This window comes from Poecilia reticulata, chromosome 8 (genome assembly GCF_904066995.2).
Source record: "Poecilia reticulata chromosome 8, P_reticulata-male-v2, whole genome shotgun sequence".
Taxonomy (NCBI): Eukaryota; Metazoa; Chordata; class Actinopteri; order Cyprinodontiformes; family Poeciliidae; genus Poecilia; species Poecilia reticulata.
The window spans coordinates 3,295,403-3,317,812 of NC_088837.1; the positions used below are offsets into that span (position 1 = coordinate 3,295,403).

General features: G+C 38.0%; 1 protein-coding gene and 1 long non-coding RNA gene across 2 annotated transcripts; one reads left to right on the forward strand and one right to left on the reverse strand.

The window, feature by feature from the left end:
* Window positions 1–294: 294 nt before the first annotated feature.
* Window positions 295–13,436, forward strand: LOC103468149 (uncharacterized). Its single transcript, XR_534164.3, has 3 exons — window positions 295–384; window positions 473–771; window positions 12,939–13,436. It is a non-coding gene; the product is annotated as an uncharacterized LOC103468149 (long non-coding RNA).
* aoc2 (amine oxidase copper containing 2) lies at window positions 2,117–20,805 on the reverse strand. The gene is made up of 5 exons (XM_008415025.3): window positions 19,179–20,805; window positions 16,024–16,142; window positions 13,883–14,049; window positions 3,244–3,376; window positions 2,117–3,153 (listed from the first exon to the last, which is right to left on the reverse strand). Exons 1-5 carry the CDS (start codon window positions 20,749–20,751, stop codon window positions 2,863–2,865), a joined length of 2,283 nt encoding a protein of 760 aa, XP_008413247.1. The 5' UTR covers window positions 20,752–20,805; the 3' UTR covers window positions 2,117–2,862.
* Window positions 20,806–22,410: the final 1,605 nt, after the last annotated feature.

Sequence of the window (22,410 nt, forward strand, 5' to 3'; positions counted from 1 at the left end):
GAAGAACTACTTCTGCAAGTAAGGTCTTGGCAACGAAGGCCTCACAGTGCAAAAAGCAATGCGGAATAAAAACATCTGGGTTTTTTTTTCCTTCACTCTGCTAGTGAATCTTTTGGTGCACCTGACCTTGGTTATATGAGTGTGTGTGTGTGTGCGTGTGTGTGTGTGTATGTGTGTGTTTGTGTTGTGTACCAGGTTGTGGGGTTATTTTGCTTTCTCTTCAGTTACCACCGTTCATCCACCAGATGGTGCTATTAGGCTGTGTTTTTCTGGAGGGCGTGCCGGCAGGTCCTGATTCTTCACATTTGGGAATAATAATCATCTTCACCAGAGGAGTATATGAGCAGCAGACTGCCAACATCTCGTCAGTGTTTGCCAGTTTTGGTACACTAGCCCCTCGTAGTTTTGCTGAGATTTTGGAGATCTTTCCGAGTTTTCTTGTGCTAACCGTTCTTCTTTGAATCCTCCTCAGGACACCTTCGAGATCCTCTGGGACATCCTCATGTTCTCTGGGTTCTGAAGAAACCTTCTCATGATGCCGTGAATCTACTCACCGGATGCCCGAGCTCCACAGTCTCACCTCTCCGTTTCTCTGCAAGTATCCAGCTGGCAGTCAGTCTTGCTGCACCTCTGTGCCGACGTGAAACTTACCTGTCCGCCCTCCAACCTCCATCCATCCTCGACCAGCCCTCGACCAGCCGGCACCATCAGTAGTTTCCCCACTTCCTAGTACCGCTAGACCCTCCGTAGGTCTGAATCTCCGATCTACAGGTAAGAGCTGAGATTTTATGTCGTGTGAATTCAATTCCCCACAGAGATTGAACTTATCACCTCTCTCTCTGTGTGTGTTCAGTCGTCGTTCCCTAGAATCCTGGCCGCAGCTTCCCCACTAAGTAGCATTGTTTTGTTTTTTGTCACTGTTAAACATTTCAATCTTTATCATTCTCTCCGTGAGTGTTTCTGCATGTAAAAATAAATAAATAAATATATATACATATATATATATATATATATATATATATATATATATATATATATATATATAATATAAAACCCATCATGACAGTGTGTGTGTGTGTGCGCGCGTGTGTGTTTGATAACAGTAACAGACAGTAACAATGAATTTATCCAGCAAGTTTTTGGCGGTGCTGACCGTCCTGTTAAATATCTGACCATCCATTATCTAACACTAACTTCAACACTGTGCAGCTCATCATTTTAAATAGGCAATACTTATTCATCACAGAAGGTTGTTTAATATGCGCTGAATGGCTTGTGTAAAGTCTCTATAGAAAACAACTGCAGTCCCGACTGCAGATCACTGGGTATGGCAGGCCATAACATAAATTCAGTTTTATTGCATTTACTTTATGTCTTGGCTCCAGCTTATTTAAATTCTCTCCTACAACTGGAGCGTAAAAAACTAGACAATTTTTACGCTCCAGCAACATTTTTCCCTTACATGTTCCATGTGTTCGAACAGAAAAAAGGAAGCAAGCAATCAGCGCAGTTTGAACTTAAGATGTCAGATCTTATTTCATTGTACCTTTTTCAAGCAGTTCTTAAAAACATGCAACATACTCATATCAATCAGTGTCATTGCTTTTAAACTGTCAATCAGGGTCACTGCTTTTAAACTGTTTTGTAATTTGTTCTAAATTTGCGCATGTTTTAATTTATTTTACTGTTGTGTAAGGTTGTTGTGTATTGCAAATTTCTTTCACTCTTAAAATTGGATCTGGATGTCCGTGTGGTTTACCTAAACAAAGGTAATAGAAACTTTTATTTTATTTTTTTGGTTTGTTTTTAATTACAGCTTGTCAGACGAAACCGAATTTATGTTAGACTGGCCTGCCATACTCTGAGGATTTATAGTGCAGAATTTTATGGTGGAAAATGACTTCAGAGCAAGCAGCACCCTCTGCTGTACAGTCAGCTGAATTATTGTTAGGTCTCATCAGTTTTGCTCCATCTGTGAGACCAATGGTGCAAAATTGGTGCAATGATGCACCATTGATCTTCATGCATCAAGAAATATGCATGCATCATGCATATTTCTTTATGCATGAATTCATCAAGAAATATGACTTAATGATCCTCCAGTGCATAATCAAAATCAAATAGTAATTTTTTATTTTTCAAAAGTTCTGTGTAATGGCAAAATGGTGACATGCAAGGATTTTTACAAAAATATGAGTAATTAAAGTGAAAGGCATAAAAAACAGTTTTAGAGAGAGAGCTCTCAAAAAAATAAGAGACCACTGCACTGAACCGCATTCAAAATCTCCTGGTTCTTCCACCAAATATTGATTTCTGAACGCTTTCTGAGTTCAAACATTTGTATTGTTGTTTCTAAATGAATATGAGCTTGTTTTCATTGCATTATTTGAGGTCTGAAAGCACTGCATCTTTTTTGTTATTTTGACCATTTGTCATTTTCTGCAAATAAATACTAAATTTTTACTTGGAATTTCAAAGACATTTGTCAGTAGTTCATAGAATAAAAAACATTATTTTACTCAAACATACACCTATAAAGAGTAAAATCAGAGAACTGATCATTTTGCAGTGGTCTCTTCATTTTTTTCCAGAGCTATATATGTATGTATTTATATCTATATCATTAGAGTTCACTAGAGGTAAAACCGTTTTTTTTATCTTTAGTGAAGGTAAAAAAAATTAGTTTTTCACCTGTAAAGAACTGTGTTAATGATACGTAAATAAAACAGCATAATACAGAGGGATTTGTAGGCCTACAATATACTGTGTATTAATTCAGTTTGTTACACTAAGTTAAACACATAGTGTAAAACTTTTCTTACATACTAAAATAACTGAAGATTTTGCTCAGCAACACATAAATCATTTCCAGTCCTCAAACTTCATGACTCCGTCAAAGCCGTGGTAGGTAAAGGTCTCCAGGGTGGGGGTACAAGTCTCGTGTGTTAAGCATGCCATCCTGTTGTTCTCACAGCTGCCTTCAGCACCAGGGCTGAAGTACACAGAATCTGTAGAGCTGATAGATGGGTCTTCATCAAAGTAGTTATGTGGTCGTAGTATGACTCCACCACCATTACCTACTGTCACAGTGTTGGGTATGTCTTCAGCATGAGGGATATGAAGGAAGCCTGTGGTCACCCAGGCAACAAGGTCCTAAAGACACATAATAAGGCATGTTATATTTTTCAAATTTGAGGTCTTTTGAGTAGTTACATTCTTTTGTCAAATCACGTCACAACATACTTGATCTTCAATGCTTTCATTGTCTTCAATATACTTGCTGAAGTCAACAGCTGGAGTCCAAACATCATTCTGACTGTAAAGACTACTGCTGGTTTGTTCCGAGTCCTTGTGCTTGGTGATGGCAACCTTATACCTGGAAAAGACCGAAAATATACTGTAACAAACAGATTTGTTATCTTTGATTGTTTAGAGAGCTCAGACTGTGATGTTAGAAAGAGATTTCAACTTCTGACATTGATTAATGACCTTGAGTTTATGTCCTAGGAGTTGCGTACTGACATACTTTAAGGCATAATTTCAGGGATTTTCCAGACCCACATGCAGAAACAGATGTAAAAACTGAATTTAAGAGTTAAATAGTTCATTTGCAAAGGAACAGAAATATGTGCAAAAGGGAGTGCCCCTGGTTCTTCCGTTATTATGAAATGTCTGAAGAAGGATGATGAGTGCAGAATATTAGAGAGTTTGTGTCTTAAAGCTTATGATACATTGGAGAACTTTCAACGTGGAGGGAGGAGAAAAATCAGTAGCAATATGTGGAGGTCCTGGTTGTCTTGGGTAACCAAAGGGAAGTGAGAATCATCTGATTCAAACCTGGATTGACCAGAAAGCAGAGGTTTTGTCCTGGGATGGAGGAAATATAAATAAACTGAGTATTTCTGTACATGACACAAGTCTCACTTGTGCTAGAAGTCTGATACATGAAAATAAATTGTGGGAGTACAATCCCTAAGCCACTCCAAATTGCCTCCAACATGCAGAATTGCAATTCTGGAATTTTAGAAAAAGCTTGAAGGCTGTAAAGCTTTTTAAAAAATTTTTTGCTGTTGAAGGTATTTCTTGCATTGGTGGGCTGACGGGATCTGCTGGCCTTAAACACTATCAGAATCGCTGACATACTGTATATCTCTAACATATATCTTCAACCTAAATTACTAATCTAATTATATTTGAAAAAGAAAATGTTTTTTATGTAATAAATTTAAAATAATCTATTACTGTAAGACCCATGATTATCCTAAGACCCATGATTAATAAAAAGAGAAACTATATATGTCACTAAACAATGACAAATCCAAACAACTTCCATACCAAACCAAACCAACTTTATTTATAAAGCACTTTAAAAACAATCACAGCTGATACAAAGTGCTATACATTAAAACACAATATAACAATAAAAAAATTTAAACTCTTACAGTTTAAAAACAAAACATACAATTTAAAACTAGATGTTGAAAGCCAAGTAAAATAAATGGGTTTTAAGACGAATTTTAAAAATGGATAGTGAAGCGGCCTCTCTGACCTGCAAAGGCAAGTCGTTCCATAACTTTGGGCCAATGACAGAGAAGCCCTGTCCCCTCTGAGCTTCCTCCTGGATCTCGGTACCTCCAAGAGCAGCTGATCTGCGGACCTGAGAGACTGATAAGGTATGTAGGGGTGAAAAAGCTCAGAGACGTAAGCTGGGGCAAGATTATGTAGTGATTTAAAAACAAACATAAGAATTTTAAAATGAATCCTAAAATATACAGGCAGCTAGTGACCCCTGCCCCTGGACAGGGGTCACATGTTCCCTCTTTCGAGTTCCTGTCAAAAGTCGTGCAGCTGCATTCTGAACCAGCTGCAGACGTGAGAGCAGCGACTGACTGACTCCCAGATAAAGTGCGTTACAGTAATCCAATCGAGTTGAAATAAAAGTGTGGATCACTGTTTCAAAATGCTGCCTGGAAAGAAAAGATTTCACTGACGCCAATCGCCTTAAATGATAAAAGCTGGACTTAACCACGGCTCTGATTTGGCTGTCCAGTTTAAAATCACCTTAAAACCAAGATCTGTAATAACAGGTTTAAAATAAACCTCCAAGCTCCATTGCATCTAAAACATTACATAGTTTCATTATATCCCAAAGGACATAATGAACGTAATAGAATTTTTGGCATGGAAACTCTTTTAGAAACTCTTTGGTTCCCAGAGTTTCTAAAAGTAGCGCCCATGGGATAGTTTGTTTTAACTACAGTCCTGTGAAATTCTTACTAGTAGGCAGGATGTAGACAGCAGCAGAGTAAGTGCTGCTGTCTATAAAATCCCTTGAAGCGATTTTATAGTCCAAGTTCAGTTATGCCATTTTGACTTGCAAGGATGTTCGGTTCAGCACATATTAACGCATAGGATTCTTTACATTGGCCCTCAGCAGAACCTCTTCAAAGTGTCAGGTTGACTTTTATTTTTCAAGGGAATGTACCTATGGAGAACCAAAACTTATATAATAAGAAAAAAAAGAATAAGTATATAAATAAAATAATAAATATATTTCCAACATATATAAATAAAATAATAAATATATATAAATAAAATAATAAATATATATCCGACATAATAAGAAATAAAAGAATAAATATATATTTTGATAAGAAATAAAAGCATAAATATATATTTAGTTTTTCCTTTTCCTTACACATGAGTTTCTGTCAAGAAAAATAGATATTTTGCTTTGTCTTTTTTGCTTTTCCATTTTCTGCTCACTGTTTTTCAGTTTGCTGTTTTTCTGCTGCATCGTTATGTTAATGTGGAGAGCTGCCTTCTATGTCTATTATTGGCCAATAGAGCTTTAGGACCAATGTCACTGCGTCAGACGTTGTGGGGCATTTAGGTGCAGTCGCTCTGTACACAGACCAAAACAAATTTTTATCCCGGCTGCAGTGAAGTGAACCTCTGAGCGATTGAGGAGGGAGCTAGAGAACGGCTCGCCGAAATTAGTGTTCATAAATCGGATCAATCTTGAGCTAAACGCCGCTTGCTCGGCAGATATTGGAAAATCCAATATCCAATTCGAAACTAACTTCACTGCAGTCGGTAACACAACAAAACCACCAGGATAAAGTTTGTTTTGGTCTGTGGCCTGCAAAGATGGCACCGAGCAACTGCACCTAAACGCCCCACAACGTCTGACGCAGTGACGCTGGTACCAAAGCTCTATTGGCCAATAGTAGACATAGAAGGCATCTTTCCTCATTAACATAACGATGCAGCAGAAAAGCAGCAAACAGAAATACAGCCAGCAGAAAATGGAGATGCAGAAAAAGGCAAAGCAAAATATCTATTTTTTTTATATTTTCTTGACGGAAACTCATGTGTAAGGAAAAGGAAAAATTAAATATATATTTATGCTTTTATTTCTTATCAAAATATATATTTATTCTTTTAATTCTTATCAAAATATATATTTATTCTTTTATTTCTTATTATGTCGGATATATATTTATTCTTTTATTTATATATGTCGGATATATGTTCTTTTATTTATATACTTATTCTTTTATTTCTTATGTCGATTTTGGTCCTCCATATGTACTCACATCAGTGGAGAGAATCTGTTTCTGTAGCACTTGTGGACCACCACTTCAGCAACCTGTGCTGGTATGTAGAGGGATTTTCCAAAAGACTTCATCTGATTGATATGTCAGTTCCTTCCCTCTACTTAAACTACGTAAGCAGCAAAGCAGTAAGCTCAAACACTTCGCATGAGTGCAAACCTTGCTTTACACATGAATTTTGTGTGCTGATAATTAACTTGGGAAAACAAATGAATGTTACCCAGCTAAGTTCTGTTATTTTTATGGTTGTTATTTAGAAACAGTGCTGGTTATAGATCTGACAGCTGGTGGGAGGAAGGACCTGCAATATAATTTACTGCTGCATGTAACCTGTTGATGAACCAGCTACATATCCAGTCACAGTGCAAAGCCACAATGTCCACGGAAAATCTTGGTTGACTTTAAAGTTAGTTCCTTTGGTTCCTGTAAAGAACTTCTTATGTTCAGGGCAACTGCCAAACCCAAGGTATAGCGATAAGTGACCACAAGGTCCCTTGTGGTCATGGCTTTCAGTTTTTAGGTTGAAAGCCATGATTTGTTACTCCAGTGAACATGTTTATTTTTCTCTAGCATCAACAACTATGTGATGCATCTATCTTCCCCCAGCTGCATCCAAAGGATTCCACTGCAGTTGTTGATGTTAAAGCTTTACACACAGCTGCTCAGACACAGAAACATTGCATAAAGCTCTCTCCAAACTGTTTTTAAGTTCATCGCTAGGCCACATGAAGTTAGGTCGGTGGTATTGACCTACACTACATATATCTGTTGTGGATAATATCAAATTTAACCAAAGTGAAGTTATTAGAGCGTGGAGGAGGCTGTGTGAATCAACTGGAAACTGGAAAACAGGTGATGACAGAAGCTGAAAACTGTGCACAGTCAAGACTAGAACTCAGAAAAAGTCCAGGACTCTAACAATTGGCCAGCTGGGCAAACCTTGATAGTCCTTAAGCTCACTGACTGACAAAAGAGTGACAGGCATCTAAGGACATCAAGAGAGAAGTGAGTAAAAGATACTACATTATAGAAAGCAAAATACGAAATTATAAAAAAAAAAAAAAAAAAAAGATGAAGGCGTATCACAAGTGACTAGATAACCATACTGGGTTATTTATCTGAATATGGTCTGAGGCTGTTAAATGGCAGTATGTAAACTGAACTCCACTGTTCCCATGATGCTCCTATTTAACCCTAATTTCTCATTGATTCATTTCTTTTGAGATTTTTTGTGCTCGATACCCAGCTGGGTATCTGGGAGCAAGTTGCCCCCAATTGTTCTGGGAGCAACTTGGAAAGTGAGTTTAAAAGATAACTGTGTGCATATAAAGATGGCAGTAGGACGCAAGTGAAGGTTCTGTGGACATCCATCTTAAGATAAATAAGGAAATGGTCTATAAAAATAACTAGTGACAAAAGCTATCATAATTGTATGAATCTATCGTGTGAATGAAATAAAACACATTTTGCAAAAACAAAATGATAACTTTAATGCATAATCATGAATAACCACAGGAATAAGAATTTAAATTAGTATACCAATAGTGCCCTTGGCATCAGCAATATTATGTTTAAGTTTCAGTGTTGTTGTGAATTATATTGTGTAAAGGCCTGGTTGACTGACTTTAGATTAGATATTTGGAATCATATTGGAATCATATAATGCCATTGTGAACAGACTAAGGGCACTGCGCCGAGAACATTGATCTGGTTTTTGACAAACTTAAGCTATCTGACTGACAATGACTCTTTCCCAGAGACTGGACTGACCCCAACAAACCGCGACTGCTGAGACAACGCCTCCATGGAGGATAGGATTACTTCAGTTAATACTAATTTTCTTGTGAGAAACCCAATAAATGAAGTTAAAACAAACTAAAGTCCATGCCAAAAATTCTATTACATACATTAAATAAACAAAAATATACAATGAAATATTAATGAATAAATGGGTAAGTAAATAAGAAAAGAAAAGGCATGTGGAAAAAAAGGAGAACCTCAGCTTTCCTTCTTTGCCCAGGAACTTGAGCCGGTCTTTAAATGACCCAGATAGCACATGATGTTAAATCAACGATGAAAAATAGTTAGAATCCTTGATTTTTGGTTGAAGTCGACAAATGACGGTGGATCAACCATCAAACAACCATCCAATCAAACCTTTGAAACTGTGTCATTGAATCAACGTTGTTTGGTGGTTGAAATGTGATGACTGAAATGCCGAAGTCTGATTAATGGTTGATTTTTGGTTGAAGTCGACAAATAACGGTGGATCAACCATCAAACAACCATCCACCTCTAGCCAAGTAATGACCTCTAATGACTGAAATCCGTTTGTCTGATCAACATCTCATCAATGTTGAATCAATGTTAACTGTTTTGCCGCATCCCCTCCCCTCATCTTCATTTAAGCTCTGGGTCAGAGCATATTATTACTGAGTGGGGGTTATGTTTTAAATTAAGCACTGAAGAGGATAGTCGGTGCTGATTCCTTTCTGTACATTTTCTTACTTGTTCATAACAAATCTCACTGACTGTTTGCATGGGATATATTGATACAAAAACATCTCCAACTTACTACAAGGAGTGGAGCGGTCCATCCCCACATTTACATGAGTGGGATGGCCCAAACACACAGCTGCTTCGCTGTTGGCTTGTTGGCAAAAGATGTTAATTCAATGTTGAATTATTATAACAAAGGTTGCATGTATGGTTTAGGTCATCAACTGATGGTGGATCAACTATAAAACACACTCTAAAAAGAAAATAGTTGAACCAACTTAAATGAATTGCTTCTGTAGGTAACATGCAATTCAATTAAGTTTATCCAACTGAATTTATAAAATTTATCCAACTTAATTTATTAAGTTTAACCAATTCAATATATTCTAATCATCCAACTCAATTTGTTAATTTATTTTTAACAAATGTATTAAGTATGTTTAAGATAACAGATTTAAGTCAGTCTTACTCAAATCATTTAGTTTACTTCAAAAATGGTAAATAAACTTACATAGCACTTTTACCACTGAAAGCACTTTACACTAGAGTCACATTCACACATTCATTTAATGTACAGATCAGTTGGGGTTAAGTACCCAGGGGTCACATTGACATGTGGCAGGAGGAAGCTGGAACTGAACCATTCACCTTCCGATGGCAAGATAACTGCTCTACCCACAGAGCCACAGTGGCTTACCAGGGAATCTGTCCCTGGTTAGCTTGAGTCATTGTGTCAGACGAGGGATACAAATGTGGTATCGCACTTAATTATTTCAAGTAAAGTCAAAGTGAATCCAGTGTGTTTCAGCACTGGTCCTCCAAGCCCTGCAAGTTTTAGGCATTTCCCTAATTTGGCACACATGATTTTAATTGATGTCTGATTAATGGGGTTTTGCTGAAATGAAAACACGCAGGTCAGTTTGCCTTGAGGACAAGGTTTGGGGAAGAACTCGTGATCTAAATGTTCAATCAATGTAAGATGTTTTTCACACCCCTCTACATACACCCCTTCCCCCCCACCACCCACCGCTCACCTGGGCCCATCTACCCCTCAATCTCCTCCCAGCCTTCCCCTCTTTACCCCCTCTCTTCTTCCCTCCCCCCATCCTTGAGCTCTGGGTCAGAACATTTTATTACTAAGTGGGGGTTAATTATGTTTCAAATTACGCACTACATGTTGAGAACATTGGGTTGTGATTCTTTTATTTAAATTTTCTTACTTGTCTATAAATATTATTACTGACTGTGCATAATGTGTTGACACAAAAACATCTACAAGTCTCTACTAGGAGTTGTACAGTCCGACTCTCACTTTTTACACTAGTGTTTTGTCCTAACCAAACAGCCATTTTGCTGCTGGTTTGTTTGTAACCAGCTTCTGAATTGAATTCTCCTCTGAGCAGTTTTATGGTAAGTTTTTCAATATTACTTTGATATTAAATGCATTGTCAGTGCATTGTTTTGTGCCCATAGTAATCCTGGTTATTTGTGGGAAAAACATATATTTTTAATAATTGAGGTCATGTCTCATTTTGTATTATTTTCCTCCTAGGCCTAAGTATGAAATCCTGCAAGATTTTGTGAGATTTGAGTTTTTAAAATAGGGCAGGGCCTATTGTTTGGTCTGGAAGAGCATGTGGTGGACAAGGAAGTGTAAGGCTGGCTGCTCCAGGTGGGCTTTAAATTGTTGTGATAGTAATCACTTGTTTTTCATTTTTTATTATGATGTGCTTAGGGACGTGCTTAGATGTGCCTCTGTTCCAGAACAACTGAGTTAGATGATTGCATGACCGTCTGCAGCCATCAAGAAGTGCAGAAAGTTGTTAATCATCCACAGATTCCATCCAGGGGAGGCAGAAAGGAAACACTTAAAACATGTAAGGCAGGTGAAACACAGAACTAAACCTGCTAATGACTGATTCAGTCTGTTGTTTCATGGATTGGTAACTGGTTAAACTGAACTGGACTACTACTGGTATGGGATCTTTATCAGCACGTGGACATTTTGTAATGAATTTAATAAACTTATTTGGAAATATTTGTGGTTGATTGAAGATTAAACCAGCTATTTGATGGAAGCTTATTCTGTATAAATTATAAATAATTTTTCCAACTACAGTATAAATCACATTTTGCTCTATTTATCTGTCTCTGGTGTGTTAAATAAACCCTGATCCTCCCTGAGTTTTATCTTTAGGTTTTGTGATAAATAGCCTTTATTTTAAATATTCCCTCATTTTAACATGACAGAAGAATCATAAATCCTACACTAGACTGCAGCTTCATGGGTAAATGTAGTTGTATAGGTAAACATTAAGATAAATATTAATGAAAAATTAGGATAAAAATTAACTTAACAGTGAGTGTACATGGGGAACTATATGGTTTGTATTTCTCAGACCTGTAACCAGTACACTGTTTAACCTTTCAATGTCTTTCAGAATTTTTCAAATGTTTATCATCTTTCTAACTGGCACCTTCCTCACTTTTTTGTGTGTGTTTTTCAGCCGTTGCTCTGCGGTTTGACCGAAAGCTGACTCTTGAGGACTGCAGTAAGCAGCAAGAAGCGGCTTCATTACACGCCAGAATGAGAGGAAGACATCACAAGGAATCAAAGTGACGCCAACCAGAGTCAAACTGGGGTTACCACAACTTGTGCCATTTCCCTGGTTCATATAGTACAAAGCTTAACCTCATGGACTCTGTTCTTCTGTGGACAATAGACTGTTGTTCTGACAGTCAAAAATGAGTCAAATATGTTTAAAGATTTGTCCCTCTTTTCTTAAATAAAATGTTATATCAAACATATGTTGTCATTTTTAAACTTTTGTACACAGTTTACCCATGATCTGCCAATAATATAGTGTTTAACACCAGTGGAGAAACTTTTAGTGGTATGTTATGTAGACCTATCAGACCTAAAAATGTACATAAATCCTTAGCTTTCATCCAATATGAAATCAACCCAAATCTGCATGTCGATCCACATTCAGATGAAGGTTGAATCAACATTTATTCCTGACTGATTCAATGTAGAATAAACACAAATATGTACTTAGATTGACATACAAATGATGGTTGAATCAACATTGATATGTCAGTTATGGTTGAAATCCTAACGTTGATTCCAACATACAAGTCACCGACCACTTTCGATGTCGTTTCAATGTCAGCATTCAACGTTGATTCAATGTTTCTGGCTGACATTGATTCAATGTTGTTTCAATCATTCTGTGCTATCTGGAGAGAAGAGTCAGCCATGATTATGAATGCAACAATGGAAATAAATTAATCTTGTGAAGTTCAGTATGGTGATCAGAGGAACCAATGACGGAAGTTGACTGTGCTGCTAAAAAAAGTACATGAGAATTTTTTAGAATGTGAGCTTTAAATAATTACTGCTGGACACAGAACTAAATCCAGTTAGCTTAAAGAACAGAAAACAAGAATGTATACAACTGAACTGGTAAAACCTTTCTAGCAATAACAAACACAGGATCGGAATAACAAATGGCAATTTGACGTAAATTAACAACCAGAATGTTTTAGTATCCGGGTCCTTTTGGGTTTTTGTTTTTTCCTCCTGTTCCGTAGTTCCTTCCATCGACCACCAGATGGAGCCATAGAAATGAGCTCTGACCTCACCATTCACCCCGCTAACGATCAATCAGCTCGTCAGCGGGGCTTTAAGAGATGTCGACTGCCAGCACACCAACTCCTGAGTGTTAGGGTTGGTGATGGTAGCTCTGAGCCCTCTTGCGTATTTTGTGTGCTTTCCCTTGAAGACTAGAAGTAACGTTTACTTGTTTGGATCCTTTTCAGATTATCCTGTGATTCAAAGCCTGGCTGTGACTCCGCGTTTCCTAGTGACGCCGTGGATCAGTACCCATTGGTGCCCAAGCTCATACTCACCTTCCTCCGTTGAAAAACTCCTTCAGTACCTGTGTGCTCCGGCTGGCAGTCCGCTCGCTCCTTGTGACGCCTTCAAGTCCGACTTACCTGTCCGCCCTTCACCGCACGGACGGCTCCCACCTCCAGTCCTCTCTCTGAACTACCACCAACCTGGGCTCTGTGTCCGGTGAGAATTCCAACAAGACCCAAAAGACCCAGACCATCAGCACCCAACTCCCAAACAGCTCAGTTTATTCCAAGAGTAAGCAGAACTACTTTCAAGTTGATAACTGTAATTTACCATGTCCTCAAACTCACCACCAGTTCTGTTTCCAAAGTGCCCTGACGTTCCAGCGTTCTTTTTCCACTATTGGTTATCTGAGACCCTGTAGTTGACTTACCTGCTTGTAATAAACCTCTTAAAACTGATTATATTTTTCCTGATTTGTGTTCTGCATGTGGGTTCGAAATCTTAAAAATGATAGAATGTGGTGAAAACAAAAACAAAAATAGCACACAAAACTCACACAACCAAGGATCATAACATATATGTACATTCCTGGTCAAGAGATTGCAAAAATAATTTCAAGGATACTTGCAATTATTTATTTTTTATTCAAATTTTGTGCTGCTGGACTGTAATCAGATTGCAAATTGTGAAAAAAAAGTTTGAGGAACCATCAATGTTTGGCTGATGAAGTATTAATTATAATGGCTATATTTAATAAAGGTTAGTAATTAAATTATTAATTATTAATAATAAATTCTCAATCAGTCAATAAGTGAGAAGCAGGTACCACATTAATAATGTAGTAACTGCACCATAGCAAAGATTTTCCTTTATTTATGTATGTATTTAATTTGTTCATTCCTACCTGGCCCAGGACATTGATCTCTCTTCAATCTGGCTCTCTGGTAGGTGGTCTCCTGCAAAACTAAACACCTGCAGTTTGTAGGAACGCTGATGACCCCAACGATTGGTTTTCCTGCTAGCAATGTGAAGATAGCGAGGTATCTTGGTGTCATAACGCAGGGCGGCCTCCTGTGGAAGAGTTCCAGAAGTCTGACAGTCAAAATCCAAGATGTGACAAATGGAATGTGCAGATTTACAAGCAAATTGAGATTTACGAGTGAGAAGCAAAATGATGAGTTCGGCATCCTACGGAGATTCAGTTCTTCATTCAATTCATTTAGTTTGCATATGTGACAGTCATGAAGTGCACATTAGCCTTTGCCTACCAAGAAATTCTAAAATCTGCCCACTGTCAGTGTTTTCCACTGAAGCTGTTCTTGCCATGATATGCGATTTGATTGTGGACCCAAAAGCAGAAAGGCAAAGACATTGAGTAAAGGAAGAATGTTTAATAAAAAACATTATCGACATAAACTTACAAAAACGTAAAAAAAAGTGGCACAGGGGGAAAGAGAGAGGGACAAGGGACTATGAAATGAATTTAACACTAAAGAATAACTAGACAAAAGAAACAATTGAACTAGAGCAACAAGGACATAAAATTGAATCATTAGGAAAATCTCAACTAAAAAAACAGAAACAAGACTGATCTAGTCAAAGAAAGAAACAAGTGAACACAGAATAATAAACAAACCTCGAAACAACCCAGAACATAATATCCCCGTCCCCCTCCAGCCTCTCATATTTAAATATGGCAACATAAATGTTGCCATATTCATGACAAAAGTCATAAATATTCGTGAAGACTCCTTCATGTCCATAATATGTGTTATGTTATGTTTTCAGAAGCCAAACGAGTGAGAAGTTTGGCCACATTTTCAATTAAAGAAAATGTGGCCATATTAGTCCTCAGACTAATATGGCCACATTTTCTTTAAAGTTGCTCTGCTTTTTAGATTGATCTGTGATCAGTGGGGAGGTGGAAACAGGATCTCCACATTTACTTTTGACAGATGGTTCAATACCTGCAGCAATTCTTGCTACTTTGCTAGCTAGACTATTTGTTCTTCTGGTTGAAATTCTCATGATGTCTGGGTGTTTGGTGTTTTTGTCATGGGGTTTTATGTTATTCAAATTCTTTGCTTATTTATCTGTAAGTTTGGGTTCATAGGCATACCTGTCAAGTTTTGGACTTGAGAATACGGGAAATATTCTCAAGTCCAATACCTCAGTCCTGTTAGATTCTATTGTCAGAGTGGGGAGCATCGGGGGGGCATTGGGAGAGGGAGGCAAAATACAGTAGTTTTCCGGAAAAACTGGAAATTTGACAGCTATGTATAGCTGGTGTCGTGTCTTGTTTCTCTGTGTTTTATTTAAGTTACATTTTTATTTCAGTTAGTCTCTTATCTTGTTCTCATGGCTGATCTTGTCTATTCATTGTTATCCTAATCTTCCTCATCTGGGTTCTGTTCTAACCATGATTATCATCCCTATACCTCGGTCCTGTTATGTTCTAGTATCCATGTTTTGGTTTTCTTTAGCTTTCATTTGTGTTCTGGTATCCTTTAATTGTCATGTTTCATTTTTTGTTTTCATTTGTTCCTGCATTCTCTGCCTAGTCTGCTTCTCCAGCTAAGTTCCTCGGATCAGTCTTCAATAGTCTCTGTAAACAAAACTGTCCTTAAAAAAATGTTTAGTTGAGACCAAAGCACCAGACTGAAGACTTTTGTCATCCAGGTTTTGGCAGAAAGAAAGAAAAGAGAAAAACAATAAATCATGCGAATACAAATTATTGAGTTTGTTCTAATTTATCATGTGAATAATTTATTTATTTCCTACAGTGACAGGCCTAATTATCATTCCTAAAAACAACAAGATTCACATTTTGTAATTATCTCCACGTTTTATAATAATGTTATTTCATAATGTGGGAGAAAGAATTACAAAATACTTCATTATTGCATAATGCAGTATTACAAAGATATAATGGATTCAATACTGTGGCACCCTATAAGCTGCCACAGGATTGCTATGCATCAAAAAGCAGACGTTATTTTAAATAAAATAAAAACAGAAGAATAGCAGAGGAAAATTAGGACCGACCTGTTCAGTTCGGAGCTGCTTTTCCACCAGCCGAGGCACCATTGCATATCGATCAGGCATCCAAGGCAAAGACACATTGGTAAACTCCATGTCTTTAGCCTGAAATACATTCTCCACTCCTGAAAATGAAAAGTAGATATTACAACAAAACCCAACAAATATGCTTCTGCATTTACTATTTTTACTTTTTAGAATTGTTTCATGCAATGGGTCAAATATGTACTGAAGATGTCAGGGTTTTGTTTTAGTAAAGACATTCCAAATATGTCCCAAATAATCCACACATACAAAGAAATAAATAAAAAAAATGAGTCCACAAAGGACATTTTAGATAGAATATTGGAAGGATAAAGGAAAAGAAGTTATGCCATAACAGAAATATTTAAAATATTATGAGAAAAATTACATTACATTTATCCAGTAATTTTTCCTTCAGTTATCTGAGGGCTGGCCATACTGTACGCTTTAAGACAGTTCACACCATTATGTTTACTGCTGCAGATTTTCCATGTGGCATGGTGTTTCTGTGGTGATATGCACAGCAATTCTTCCACTAAACTTGATGTGGAAGAGTATAAATGACCACAGCTCATTTCTACTCAGCTTTGGTCTCATCTCAGTATAAATGAGTTAATCAGATATGTAAATGTCTTGTCTATCTGAAAGATTTCTATTTACTGAGAAAAATAACCACAGGTTCAATTCCTTTTTTGCCGATTGTAGAGACACGCTGCAAAGTTTTGTCCTGTCCACAGCAAATGTAGAAATAATGAAATGGTTTACATACTGTGCATCACTGTTCTACTTAAGAAAGAACAGCAGTGTCGATATTTCCATTTTAACATGAAAAAATACACAGCTTCTCATTTCTTTTTACAGATGCCTTTTTGAAAGCATTCTAACCTAAAGCAGGAAATAACAGCACAGAAATCACTGGGAAGGATGGGAGAGGTTTTCCTGTTTCTTACTGGCTTCCTTTCAGACACTGCTGATGAAATGGGGATTGACACGTACAATGAAGCAGTGACATGTCCAATGTGATGCGAGGCATCGTTTGCTATATGTCACGTGGCTTTCAGCAAGACGACACAATCATCGAAGCGGGGCTTCATCTGACACACCTTTTTATTTTGTACATGCCTGGGAGCTTGTTGTATTCTTTGTCTCCAGGTCCCACTTACCTGTCAATCCGTTTGTGGAATGGAAACTCTTCGAGTACATCTGCAACTCTGAGGTTCTAATCTACCTGCCTGCTTTTCAGCAACAAGCTCTTTACCCTCAAAATCCTGGCCTCTCTAGATCCTCAAACACCCCTGGATGTCCAATATGACTTCGAGATACCAATCCTTCAAGCCCACTGCACAACGGGCCTGATCTGCACCTTTACCTTTTCCTTTACCTTACCTAACAGTAAGCTGCCTTCAGCAGAATTTAGCTGGGGGATTATGGCTCACTAATCAGACTTTGTATTTAATATAAATATGTATATAAACATTTATGTAAAATGAAATAACCACGCTGGTGATTAATACAAAATAAACAAGAAATGACAGTGACATATAAGTGTGCATGAGTCACCAGAAAATGCTACGTAATTATGCTCAGATTAGAATAAACTTTAGCTCATACATTGCAGAAAAGCTTGATCTGTCATGAATGTTTACTAGAATTTAGATATATAGGTAGAGTCCAACCTGACCCAAAATACATGGTTGACAATCATGTCAGTGTCTTGCTTCTGTGGTATGTTTTTAATAAGCCTACAATACATACAGAACAGATAAAACTAAATGAGAATGCAGGAGATAAAGATAATATCTTGAGTACATTAGCATATTTAAGATTTCCCCCAGAAAACGTGCTAAGCCTGGTGGCTGGGGTGCTATTCATCCAGCAGCCCTCTGTGTTTTTGAGTTAAAAAATATTTAATGTTGACAGGAAATTTAAAAATATCACTTGATATTTAATGTGTGATTGGAAGATTTATTTCTGAACACCAACTATAAAATCTTAAAAAATGCAAACATTTTTTAAAAACTTATAATAAACTAGGGGAAACCTTGATATTGATAATATGCTGATGTACTTATTCAAGTCTAAATAGAGGAGTAGGTAATTCACCCTGGTGAGCAAAAAAGAAAATAACATGCATTCTTCATACTGGAAGAAGTGCTGCACATTCAACTCAAACATTTCCTGCTGAGATGTTCCAGCATTGAGAATGTGGTATAGTGGATCATCAATTCAGCTTCACAGAACATGCTCTGAGCTGTGTTATCTTCTTTATTTAGTTTAAAGTGAGCACTCGCTTTTGACACTTTTTGTCTCTTAAATTCAAAGCTGGGCTACGTTATTAAACAAAACCCAAGATATCTACCGCAGGGCTAGAAGTTCATTGCATATAGATGTTGTGTACAATGATATAGCAATAATGAATGTGTGATATATTGTGCAGTATAGACCAGAAGCTTTGAACTTCTCATGAAGCACTGCCTCCAAAAATGGAAAGAGTATGACAAAACTCCAAACCTAAAATGACCGACAATGAAGAGCATGAAAGAGGGGGGAAGAGAGGATGGCAGGGAGGGCTGTATAAAGCTCAAAATTCTTTTGAGCTTTATATCATGTCATAATGCCATTCTCTCATCAAAAATATACCCGCTGTGTTATGCTGGAGGGTATAATGCTGATCAATTTGACTTGATTAATGTTAGTCAAAATAAATAAACCTGACTGATTTAAATAAAATAAATAAAAGGAGTGTTGTATATAAGGGGGAAATCTATTAACCTAATCACTCTGTAATTCACTGATCAATGGAATCTAGACAGAATTCGCTTTTTCATTGACAAAACTTTTAGGTCATACTTTTTTCTTTTTTTTCTTTTTTTTTTTTTTACAAACAATTACCATGGTAAATGTTTGTTTTAAATTAGCGTGGTTTTACTTATTTACCTCTAGGATAAATCAAAAAGTAAAAAATTTTTTCAATTGAATTAATTAGAATTTTAACAAAATTGTATGGAGAATAATTTTTTTCTACCTAATAAAAAAACTGTTTATTCATATTTCCATATGTTGCACATGTACAGAGAATAGCTAACAGAGCACTAATTTTCAAAGGTCAGTAAGACATTAAATAATATGATGCTTACCTGCCACATCTAGGTCCACCTTGAAGTTGATGAAGTGTGTGTGGATGTTCCCGAGGACATTTTCTGCCACTTGGTGTCCATACTTCAGATTACCATTGACCAGGTAGGAAGATGAGATGTAGCCAGTCGCGTGCACTTTGGCTTCTACTGATCCACTTTGATAAAAGATGAAATCCCACATGTAGTCATAGTTTCCTATAGCTGTTATTGTTCTGAAGACTAACGCGCTGTTCACCATCCCACCATAACTGTTGTGGAAAAAATCTGCGAAGTGTCTTCTCAGGGGTTGACCCATGTTGTGCTCAAAGATGCATATGGAATTCCTGAACCTGACTGGAACCGGGACATCGATGTACCGGTATGTGTCGACATAGTCAGCGTTATAAGGACAATCGACACCACGAACTAGTTCATGTGCGAAGCGCCCAATCCCGATACTTGAATCCAAAAACTTTGTAAGAATCATCCCTGGTGTCACTGAACCATACACCGACATCGCCTCCTGCACGCTTATTTCATAGGCGATTCTTTCACCATTAAACCTCACATCAAACACTCTCATACCTGTGAGAGAACTAAGTCCGAAAGCGAAGCTCCAGTCCAGGTACAAGACGTGGTTGTCCTGAATACCGTAGCGCTTTCCCTCTGCATAAAACTGCTGGGGTGGGATCTGCAGCGGCTTTTTTCTAGGCTTGAGAGAACCATAGTCAGGAGATTCCTTGTACACAGTTTTGTTCACTTTCCCATTATCATATTTCATCTTAAGCTCTTCCACCGTGTTAAAATATTCCCCGTTGTAAAGCAGCTTCTCCACTTTCCACTGAGATGCGTTTGTACTCTCATGGTTCAGCAGCACCTCGAAGCCCACCGGGTGAATGTACATGCCGCTCATGTCTCTGAAGAAGGAAACCCAAGTCTTTCTGTCCCCTGACTGAACCCCACGGGGCATTTGTTCAAAGGCATTCAAGCGTTTTTCCCCATCCACACCAAAACTCTCTTTCAGGAGTTTCTTTAACTTAGAGAAGACCTCAGTGTCAAAAAATTGAAACATTAAAGCGTACTCCCCAATAGTAACCAGACGCTTGGTGATAGGTAATCCCATCTTGTATCTTTCCAGCGTTACATCTCTGTGGTATGCCGGATTGGGGAGAGGCCCCACCACATACTCCTTGATTTGGCCCTTCTTGCCATAGAAAACCACCACTGTTGCTTCTCTCACTGGCTTTTTGCCTTTCCCGTCTAAGTACGCCATAGCCTCCGATTTCTTTGGTAGTGAGAGATCAATTAGAAATAAAAAGTTTTCCGACGGCATGGTGGTCTGTCTGGTGGAGATATTCAGCTCCCTCTGTTTAAGCATGTACTGCTGGACTTGCAAGTACTCCTCTTGAGTGAGATCAGCAAACACCAGACTGCGGTCGTCGTGTTTACCTTTCAGCTGGTGGACATGCTGACCCGAACATTTGGGCTTCCTACCCGAGTGGATGCCTATGAGGACGATGTTGAGAATGACTGAGAATAGTCCAAAAAGTATGAGCGCCCATTTTACAAGGGAGTTCATCCTCCGCTCTACCATTACACACAGTGTGGAAAAAAGACAGGCAAGAATTCTGAAGGGGAGGAGGGCTGTGGTAGCTAAATAGTGTGGGAAAGGAGAGGCGTGTCTTGAAATGTAACCCATCCCTCTCCACATGGGCCCTTAACCTCTTGACACTCCTTTTTTCTTGGAATTCCTTCTCTCTCTCTCTCTCTCTTTCTTTCTCTTTCACTCTCTTTAACATACTATATAAAATTTGGAATCTTATTGCAAATTTCTCCTTGAAATTAGTCATTTATTTATCACCTCAGACAATGTGTTTACGTTATAAATACTACTTACTAATAGCTTTCACACACATTTTAGATGTTCATAAAAATTACTTTAAGCATTTTTTAATATAATGAAAGGTTAGCATAACTATTTTTACATCAGTAAACAGGTCATCATTTGGGATACTTTAAAACCAGTTTTAAACTGGATAAATTATAAACAGCACTTTGCAACCTGCATGCCATACAAATGCAGCAAGTACAGCAACTTGCTTTGGATTGAATATATCAACGCCACAGTCACTTAGTCTTCATTAATTCTAATCTTATACCCATTTTATCCATCTATTATTAATTATTAATTATTAGTTAATTACTAATTAATCAAAATATACACAGTAAAAAAAAACACGTAGATTTTACGCTAAAACGCGTAAAATCTACGAATGTGAAAAAATCTCTTTTTTCACATTCTAGTGAACTCACTATCTCTCGATAGTGAGTTCAGGGGTCGTGGAAAACGGCAGTGTCAGAATAAACGGACTGGTCTTGGGTGAAGGTAGGTCTTGTCTGGGGGGAAGAATCACTGTGGTTACTGGGGTTTGGTTCAGGTGGAGGGTTGCTGCTTCACCAATGAAGAGGTTGCGGAGAAGGGTGGACAGGTAAGTTTTGGATTACAGGAGGCGAGGAGCAAGTAAGAGTTGTCAGTGGAACTCGGGCAACCAACATCCACAGCGTCACGAGGAATAACCTGAGGAAGAGGCACAAGGAGATATCACTTGAGGTACACAACAGGAGATCACAGTGAGAAGCACGGAGGGCTGGAGTACCAAATACTGGCTAACACTCTGGAGCTGAAGTGTCGGCAGCTCCCTTCTCATATACTCCTCGAGATGATCTGATTAATTACAGGTGTGCAGGAATCCAGGAACCACCGGCAACGCCCTCAGGAAGGAACAGTTTCTTGGCACCCTTTGGTGGCAAAAGAGGGGGAAAGCAGCAAAAAGGAACCATTTCAACAACCCTGGTTCCCAACACCATAACTGTTTTTACGGTGGAATTTCGGCAACCCCAGCTGCTGGCGTTTTACCGTAAAATCTATGTTTTTTTTGTTGTTTTTTTGTTGTGTTTTTTTTACGTTGTGGGGTTGCCATAATTCCACTATAAAACCAAATTACGGATAAAATCAGTTTTTTTGTTTACAGTAAAACACCGGCAGCTGGGGTTACCGAAATTACTCCATAAAAAAAAAAATTATGAGTAAAATATGAAATATGAATTATCCCGAGCCACCTCAACTGGCTCCTCTCGACGTGGAGAAGCAGCGGCTCTACTCTGAGTCCCTCCCGGATGACCGAGCTTCTCACCCTATCTCTAAGGGAGAGCCCAGGCACCCTGCGGAGAAAACCAAGTTCGGCCGCTTGTA

Bases quoted from the DNA above. Each gene is read 5' to 3' on its own strand.
- aoc2 (XM_008415025.3), bottom strand. From the start codon at position 20,751: ATGGTAGAGCGGAGGATGAACTCCCTTGTAAAATGGGCGCTCATACTT. The intron at 16,143-19,178 runs GTAAGCATCATA...TTTCATTTTCAG, and splicing joins GGTGGACCTAGATGTGGCAG to GAGTGGAGAATGTATTTCAG. The intron at 14,050-16,023 runs GTCGGTCCTAAT...ACTCTTCCACAG, and splicing joins AGCAGCTCCGAACTGAACAG to GAGGCCGCCCTGCGTTATGA.